The sequence below is a fragment of the Neodiprion virginianus genome, chromosome 5 (genome assembly GCF_021901495.1).
Source record: "Neodiprion virginianus isolate iyNeoVirg1 chromosome 5, iyNeoVirg1.1, whole genome shotgun sequence".
Lineage (NCBI taxonomy): Eukaryota > Metazoa > Arthropoda > Insecta > Hymenoptera > Diprionidae > Neodiprion > Neodiprion virginianus.
In genome coordinates this window covers 1841032-1849989 of record NC_060881.1, presented here as the reverse complement: position 1 = coordinate 1849989, position 8958 = coordinate 1841032, and the positions used below count along the sequence as shown (strand labels likewise).

At 39.7% G+C, this 8958-nt stretch overlaps 3 protein-coding genes across 4 annotated transcripts; 1 reads left to right on the top strand and 2 right to left on the bottom strand.

Annotated features, from left to right (window-relative positions):
• Positions 1-1399: 1399 nt before the first annotated feature.
• Positions 1400-3196, bottom strand: LOC124305473 (CDK-activating kinase assembly factor MAT1). Its single transcript, XM_046764974.1, has 2 exons — positions 2662-3196; positions 1400-2565 (listed from the first exon to the last, which is right to left on the bottom strand). Exons 1-2 carry the CDS (start codon positions 2783-2785, stop codon positions 1724-1726), a joined length of 966 nt encoding a protein of 321 aa, XP_046620930.1. The 5' UTR covers positions 2786-3196; the 3' UTR covers positions 1400-1723.
• Positions 3197-3228: 32 nt separating this feature from the next.
• LOC124305477 (TP53-regulated inhibitor of apoptosis 1-like) lies at positions 3229-5576 on the top strand. 2 transcript variants are annotated; one of them, XM_046764983.1, is made up of 3 exons: positions 3229-3559; positions 4004-4267; positions 4621-5576. In XM_046764983.1, exons 2-3 carry the CDS (start codon positions 4037-4039, stop codon positions 4711-4713), a joined length of 324 nt encoding a protein of 107 aa, XP_046620939.1. In that variant the 5' UTR covers positions 3229-3559; positions 4004-4036; the 3' UTR covers positions 4714-5576. The 2 variants fall into 2 exon arrangements, with proteins under 2 accessions (XP_046620939.1, XP_046620941.1); XM_046764985.1 differs by having other exon boundaries at positions 3234-3559; positions 4093-4267.
• Positions 5577-5685: 109 nt separating this feature from the next.
• On the bottom strand, positions 5686-7489 carry LOC124305476 (complement component 1 Q subcomponent-binding protein, mitochondrial). The gene is made up of 5 exons (XM_046764982.1): positions 7111-7489; positions 6804-6954; positions 6516-6718; positions 6033-6121; positions 5686-5943 (listed from the first exon to the last, which is right to left on the bottom strand). The coding sequence occupies exons 1-5, from the start codon at positions 7325-7327 to the stop codon at positions 5794-5796; spliced, it is 810 nt and encodes a 269-aa protein (XP_046620938.1). The 5' UTR covers positions 7328-7489; the 3' UTR covers positions 5686-5793.
• Positions 7490-8958: the final 1469 nt, after the last annotated feature.

Below are 8958 nucleotides of genomic sequence, written 5' to 3'. Positions count from 1 at the left end.
TTCGTGAAAAATATAACGACGGTGTATAACTCGTGGGAAATGAAGAGGAAGAAGAAAGAAACAGAGAATAATATGTAACGGCGAAGAATTGTGAAAATTTTATTTCGATAGTGGTGAAAATACGCGTAACCGCGAGTCGACTTCAACTTACTTGTAACCGAAAGGCGATTTGGCAATTGTTTCCGTTTTGTTTCGGCGGGCGGCTGCAGCTTTCAAGACGAGAGTATCGCCGAGGTTCAGCATAAATCAAAATTTCAATTATCGCAGCTATACCGGTAGAACGGAGAGACGCCCGGCACGTAATATAAGAGTTATAAAGCAAGTAAAAGCACGGATACACGAGGAGAGAAAGCTCAGGCTCAGAGAACACCGCGGTGTTATCATCATCATTATTACAGGCACCGAACGCTAATTTATCATTTTACAACGGGCGCCCGGCAAATCCGTGACAAATTCTTGACAGTTTGAAAAACCGCAAACTCCGGCAGCGGCGCACTGAATTCGCGGAAGCGCTGCGCCATTTTTATCTTCGACTGTCTTTCGTTTTTTTCCTGACCCCCCCCCCCCCCCCCCCCCCCAAATTGACGGCTATACGATTAGCTGAAGTTAGTAACGATTCATGTTGATGAAAAACCCTTACTTCTTGATCTCGAAATTGTTTGAAATTCGGTGAACCGTAATAAAAAAAAAAAAAAAACAAAAAAACATACCGATCGATTGTCCTTGTGAAAATAAGAAAACAAACGAGGTTGAAGTTAGCAACGTTATCGTAACGAAACGTTGAGAAAAAAATCAGTATTTTCTTATTTTAACAAACGATTTCGAAGGAACTATGATTGCAAATATCAGTACATGTCACGTTTTATTACGGTTTACTGTATTTCAAACAGTTCCAAAATTACGAGGTATGAATCGTTACTAACTTCAGTTTTTGTCGGGAAATAAGGAGCCGCTGCACGCAAAATTTGAAAATTGTCTTACCTTATTTACGCGAAGCTGTATCCGAAGATCGGCGAACCTCGGCTGGAATTCGGTAAAAATGTTGATTCCGGACGATAAATACGTCCGAGGCGTGCGCTGCACTCATGAAATGCAAATAAATTAATCTACCGAAGTGTTTTTCGCCGCCGACACTCCTCGACCTCGTGCATAAACGGTGTGTAACATTTCTTCCCTTATACATACCCCGCGCCTTTCGGATTTAACCGCCGAGCACGAATTTATTGGCACTCAGCGCTGGCGCCATCTGTTAACGAATCGTCGTACCAACTTCGATGCCGGGAGGCTAGGGCAGACTTGAATCCGAATCACTTGACTTGTCGGAACGTCGCTTATTCGCTAATTTACCGCCTCTGTTTATTTTAATATTTTCATTGTGCAAAGAAAACAAACGTCAAACTACCGATCGCATACCTCTATTTTGTTTTTACAAACTCTTCCACCCAACGATAATTACTATTATTATTATCATCCTCATCTTTTTAAGCATTAAAATGTCAACAATTTCTTACAATATAATGAAAGCGGTACAGCCGTACGAAATGTATAATTCGTTGTGAAAGCAACCCACGAATATATTATTTACACGATACTACATGAGCCTGGGAGTGTCTGTTCACCATTTCGGTATAATAAGCTAGTTTTCATCGCAGTCAGTCGATATCGTCAGGAGTTTTTAACAAACTGACGGGAGACCGTCGGCAATTTATGACCAGTCGTAGGGTCAGATTGCCATCGACTCAGGAGGTCTTTGCGAGGGATTGTGGTACAGCCCAGCCATCGCTTCCTGAAGCGCTCTCAAACACGCAATGCTCGATTTAAAGCCTCCGGCTTTTTCTGCCGGCTTTTCGCTTCTGACGTGCGCGATATATCCGCCAGATTCCATTTCCTGCCAGCCAGGAGGATGCGGACCTTCGACTTCCTGCTCGATACGCTTGTAGCAGTAGGTAGGACCTTCCTCGACTTTCGGTACAGGCATGAATGTCTGCTGACCCTGTCTGCCGAATTTTATTCCGGTACTGAATTGGGTTACTTTTGCGACCGGCACGACCTTAGCTTCCTCTCTGGTCGCCTGGATCGTAGACGCGAACGTCTCGACAATGTTCGCGGCGTCCGCTTCTGAGAACATTAGCTCGTCGATGAGAGCCTCTTTCTCACGTATTTTTTTCTTCTTCATTTCAGCCTCCTGCTTTATCAACTCCAGTTTCCGCTCCTCCTCCTGCTGCTTTTCCAGCTCTAACAATTCCTCAAGCTCGTATTCCTCCCTGCCCAGCTTGGACTTGCTTTTCAAAATTTGTTCCTTGTTCGCCTTCTTGTACTGCTCTATCCTCTTGTTCGTCTCTATTACGTCGATGTTGTTGGCCAGGTTGTATATTATCGTTTCAATTTCCTCGAGGTAATCGTTGTACTCTCGCAGCGTTGTAAAGTCCTCCTCTTTTTTGTTGAAGTCGCGGAGTATTCTCTTGCGGATGTCTACCTCTTTTTCTACCATCGAGTCCTCGAACAATTGGACCCTGAAATTTGTTCTTCGCAACGGTATTTGACATTCGGGACAAGCGCCAGAGCCTACGAGAGAAAATAATTACAACGTGTATTTGAATGTTTATAAATAAGCGTCAGAATGGAAAACGATGTAATGGAACTGTGAGAATCGATAATTACCCTTCAAAAACAAGAGATCGACGCAACTTTCGCATAACGCGTGTCCACACACGTTTACCATCAACTTCAACGACGGATTTCTGTACTTGGTCGTTTTACAACGGGGACAAATTTGGTCGTCCATTGTGACAAGTGATTATTGTTCAACCAGCAAGGAATAAATGAGGGTAAGTATAAACAACAACGTGAACTTAACCCCAGCAGCTATTTCTATTAACCGCACATTTCATAAGATACGATTATATTTTATGTCAGACTTTATTTTTCCTGAAAACTTCTCCCTGTATGCAAATCTAATGACTCGTTGAGGAACGGTATTATTACGTAGGTAGATATAAGTACATTATTTGTCAACAATACTCCAAAGCGCCCAAAAGCGCCGGATCTTTTGACGCAAAACCAAAAACCGGAAAACGCACGCGACGTGCAAGGAGAAGCCTTTGCGTTTTTTGTGCCAGACACAATTTCGTGGCGCCATCTGACACGAAATTGGTTTTTGAAACTAATCGGAAACATTCGGAAGCATTCGGAAACATGATAAACACGAGCCGGGCTCTCGAAAGTCGAGGCACCCGAAAATTTCGACCCTACAATCAGCACAATCTGGCACAATCACTCCGAACGTGCTAAGTCGAGCACGCAGAATCGATGGGCTGAATTCTTGGATATATTTTAACGCACGCTACAGACGCGACGAACTCAGTTGCTTCATTCGCTCCTCGTGAAAATCTCTACACGTTCAGCTTGTATTCGACGTTTGACAGTTCAGATTCTACGATCAGAACCACGGTGCTTTTTATGTATTTACGACACATCGTACGAGCGTTTTTAATTCAATCAGAGAGTACATAAAATTGTTCTAGGAGACAATCTAGCTCCGTATTAACAATTAACGCAGGTAAGTCTTTGCGCCGTATTGATAAAAAAATATGTCTACGTGCAATCATTCGGCTGTTCGCAAAGAAAAGTGAACAACATAACCTCAAATTCAGGCCCTTCAACGTTATATGAAAGACCACTGTTGTCTCAGTTGTTACAATTATCATGATGTAAAATATTTAAGGTTAAATTCTGTCTCGAAAACCTTAACCTTAAAATTGTTTAATATGTTAATTCTCTTCAGTCATTTTAAGACATAAAGAGGCTGTTTTCGTTTTGTTTGCGGCACTTGTCAATAAATTAAATCTGTCAAGTTTTCGAGTATATGAATATTACCGTCTATATTCAATTAGTGGCTTGCATTTGGCATAACCTAACGCTAAATTTGTTGTAGCCAAATATCGAATATCTATCAAGGATAGCCTTTTACTTACATTGTAAAAAACGTAATTTCACTCTAAAGGATTCGATTCAATACCTTATCAGCAAATGCAAAATGCAAGCCAAAGGCTTTGGAAGTACCGTGTTGGAGTCGGTTGGGTCTGCTTTCAGAAATAGTCCGAGTAGCACAGATCTCCTTATGAACAGTATTGGCGAGACGTGCAATGAGTTCAAGAAGCAATACGACTCGTGTTTCCATTTCTGGTTCGCTGAGAAATTCCTGAAAGGGGAAACAAACGACTCCATGTGTGCTCCTTTGTTCAAAGTCTACCAGCAGTGCGTAAAGGTAATTTTATTACTATTTAGTTATTATTATTTCAAAATAGGTTTTTGTCACCGTGACCAGACTGAGCCGAACGTCAGCATGGAAGCATGCAGTGAATTAAAACAGAAATACGACGCTTGTTTCAATTATTGGTTCTCTGAAAAATTTCTCAAGGGCGATAGAAACGACTCGATGTGCTCTAGCTTGCTCAAAGTCTATAAAGAGTGCGTGGCGGTGAGTTGGACTCAAAGAAACGAAAACTTGAAATCTCTTCGATAAACTATGTCAACCTCAAGATTAATCAATCCTCAGTTTCAAATTTAGCTCTGTACTTTTTTCTCGCAACCAATGATTCTCCATCTTTCAAATTTCAGAAAGCTATGAAGGATCAGCACATAGAGATTAAAGATGTGGAAGCTAACTACCTAGGTACAGATCAGGAGAAAACAGCCCCGCCTCGCAGCTGACAATTAGTCGATAGACCGTGGATGCCAATATCGTCTTGGATGTCAGCTATGCTTTGCTCGCCGTGCATGCCGCTGGCACAAGTTACGATCCCATCGGTACCTCATAAAGTTACCAACAGTGAGGCGGCGGTACAGAAGCATGCATCGCCGGATCCTTAATTCAGTAGAATAAAAGCTATTAACAAAGATTGAAGTAATTTATATGAATTTACTTTCAGGTAAAATTGTTTTATATCTCTAGGTATGGATGATTTCATTATGCAATATGTTTATAAGGCTGAAGCTAGCAGCCGGAATTAGCAGCCAAATTTTCTAATGTTCTTTCGGATAAAGTAGTGAAATACGAAGATCTAAATTTATTTAAATACCTCGAACTCCCGATACTTTAATAGAATTATGTTGATAAAACTGAACGATATTTTTCTATTTCTAAAAAGTTAAACACGTTCGGCTGCTAGCTTCGGATTCATGTATGTTCAACAATAACTACTTATTTTAATCTCTTTTTGTGGTGGTAAAGGTAGTAAGCGTAAACCTCGATTATTAATGCCTGAAAAGATTATTCTTAATTATTGTCACCACTCAGCAATTTTAAAGAGACATTCGATGCTTCTCATTGATTACACTCAGGTTTATCAATTGCATATTTCCAAGGCATTCTGCTTTAGGAATGCCAAATGTAAAAAAACGTTTCAAAGCTTCTACTCGAGACTAGCTTAAATGTATAACAATTGGCTCGTAGCACAATGATTTCAACTGTCTTACAGAGCCAATGATGGTTTAGCAAATCGAATTCCATATTTCCTTATCAAGTATCAAGAATGTGTGTATACATATGTGTAATATAAATGTATAGAAAACTATCAAACACTTGTCCAATGTCATATAAAATATTAATTTTTTTATTTTAATTCCTTATTTTCCATGCGTATTTTGTATTCAGAGATGAGAGGAAAGTTATGGGAAACACAATTGGCGTATGTAAGAAGAGTTTATTAACGAGACCTAAGACTATACAGTACAGTTCTTCTGATTAATGGTAAACATGTCGGACATTTGACAGACATTCAAATAACGGAATTATTTTCCAGATGTGAATTTTGAGAGACCTTCGAGTAAACTGATGTATGCCGTATGTTCATAGGTCGTACTCAGCTCAATCAGTTTCTCAGCAAATTCGTTTGACACTCCTTTCTCCTCAAGATAGTTCATCAGTAAATCATAAAGATACTGTCGAATGAAATGATTATTTTCATTACAATGTTGCAAGGGAAAAATTTTTTTTCAGTATGATGCCATATCTGTTATTATATACTTACGCCATCAATAACATCACCAGCGACAGCATAAATTTTATCATTGTGTTCTCCTTCATACAATGTTATTTCGTCTATGCCAAAGATATCGTCTGCACAGGACACAAGTCAAAATTCTTTCATGTAGTGAACTTACTACTCTATTTAATTTTAATTTTTCTATTTACGTAAGTTGCAATGTTGCACTTTTATAAGGGTTTGTCGATCCACCGTGACTGAGATAATTTCGTTGTTTATGATATTACCCAATGCCAACGGCAGCACTTTACTTTTCCAAAGGTAAATTATCAAAAAGACAAAAAGTTTGTCAATTTGTACTCAACGCTTTGGATACCATTCACGTCCGATCAACCATAATTTTAAAACAGAATGCAGCGTAAATTGAGTCAAAATGAAAAAAAAGAAAAAAATGTAACTCCAATATTTCGTAATGGCGAGGTTTTTTTAAAATTTAATTTGGTCCATGAGAGGGAAAAAAAAACTTACTGTAGCCATCATCGGCACCAGAAGCTTGCGGTTCATTATTGAATGAACATGTGAATCCTAGAGTTTGATTTCCTCTTTCAATATCAACTTCGAAGCTTGGCTTGCTTTTCATTTCTCCAAATTCAGCCTTGTCCTCTGGGGTGTCAATGTCGGGTTCAGAATCAGAATCGACAGTATGATTGACATTGAAATTTATCGTTATGCTAAAAAATTACGAATTCAGTCAAGTTTTTGTCACAAAATTGTAATAACTATAGCAAGAAGATCGCTAAACAATTTTTGGCTTACGTTTCATCTCCATGTTTTTTGGTGAGCGTAACCTCCGCTCCATCTAACGATATCTTAAAGCCGTCTAACTCTGTGGGAATGGTCTTCATTTTTTGTGCCTTCTTTTCCGCAACAATTTCCTCAGCTAAAAAGAGTCCCAATTCTTTCTCCGCTATAGCATCAACCATGTAAATGACAAAAAATTGCAATTGAATAAATAGAGAGAAAATTATCACTTAAAAAAAAACCAAATAATAGTAATAATAATAATAGTAAGTTATATTTCGGGCGGAGAAGTTACGAGGTGACATTGAAAAATGACCCTAACCTTTGGTGTGTGCCTTTCGGGAGCAGCCGCAGCTGCAAAAATCGCTGGGATTTTGAATTTTGTAACTCGTTAGTGGTGCAAGTTCGTTTTGCCGGCTGCACATGTTCCACATCGTTCTTGCGAAATCCCTTCGTGCCGTGCCGCCGACAACAACGGTAGATTGTGTTAATCCCTTGAGAGTTGAGGCCCTCAGAGCGGTTCTGACTATTCCGTTCATCTTTCTGTCTTCTGGCTTATACCGCCGTTGATAATTGTTGTAATTAATTTACACTGTTTTCTAAAATTCGGCTGATGCACGGCTTGGCACGGCTCGCGATCAAGCTACTCCTTGCGCGGAAAAGGTTGCGTCAGGGCTACGTTCACTCTTGTATTCTCGTCTTCCTCTACCATACTTGTGTAACATCCGACCGGAACGACCGTATGTTTTATCGACTATTATTACTGCATGTTACTTTTATCAACTAACCAAACTCGAAGTACGAGAATCTTGTAACCATAAGAAATTAAAACAACTGTCTAACTATTTGGAATATCCCTAGATGGAAATAACTATGAAATTTACTAGCCGAGGCTTAAAAACCATGTTACGAGATCTTCGTACTACAGAGAACTATAATACTATTATGCGTTATTATATATCATATTAACACTATAATTAACTAACACAATTATACCCAATTATTATATAGCACTCAACAATGCCATTTGTGCATTTGGAGCTGAGAGCTATACTATAAGCAATATACGCTTCACTATATAGCCTGGAGTATAGAAGACTGTAAAACCATAGATAAACGCATAACCAATATAATGTAAAGATAGCACTGCTGCAATAACCCACAAAACCAGAGACTGCAAAACCATCAAACCGTGAATGCTAATTACCCAGCATGAACTATACCTTATTCCGCAACGCCGTATTGTAGGCAACACGCGCTACGTTTTGAAGGCAATGCAGATCTCCAATGTGGAACCATACAGAGCCTTACCTAGAGAATACATTAGGAAACTTACCGACGAAACGAAAACGTTCTAGAAGCTTCCAAGCCGATTCATATCAATATAAGAATGAACAACTACAGAAGGGAATCATATACAAAAGCACACATGTAAACCTGCTCTAAAGCTATGAATCATCAAACTACTAAATACTCTAAATCTGTTAAGATAATTATAACACAAACAACTAAGGATATTCGCAGCAGCGCGATTCTAATAATGTTAAACAAATAACAAACTATGTTCATAAACAATAGCTATTGTACTCCAGGTTAACAACGACAGTAGTCGACTATAATACATATGTAATTCTATATAGATATAGCTGTAAAACTAACAAACGACAGGTAACCAGAATGAAATATGGGCTTTGTAACGAACAAGATAGCAAAAACATTAAGAGGTAGGCAGGAAGAAGTTAAGTGGCTGAGGGGCGCCAGAAAGGGGGCTGGCGCCACAAAAGGGGCTGGCGCCACAAAGGGGGCTGGCGCCACAACGAAAAGCCCACGCAGTTCGGAGAACTACGGAACCAAGTCCACGCACCTACACCACCGCACCAAACAGCGATACACCATACGTAAAAACCTACGATATAGTAATAGCTAAAGAACTAAGATAACGGGCGTGTATGCGCGAGGATGTCGTGACCTAATTAGAAATTCCTAGAAAAAGAGGGGAGGTGCGCAAAGGTGACCAAAAAACTAGAGAGGGGGATCGTTCTGCGCAACGATCGACCCCTATAAAAAGGGCGACCGATCACTCGATCGCTCTCTTGTGTTTCTACCTCCAGATTCGTCATCTAGTTCCGGTACAGTCTCGCGGTAAAATCCTTTAGCCTTTTGCATTAAA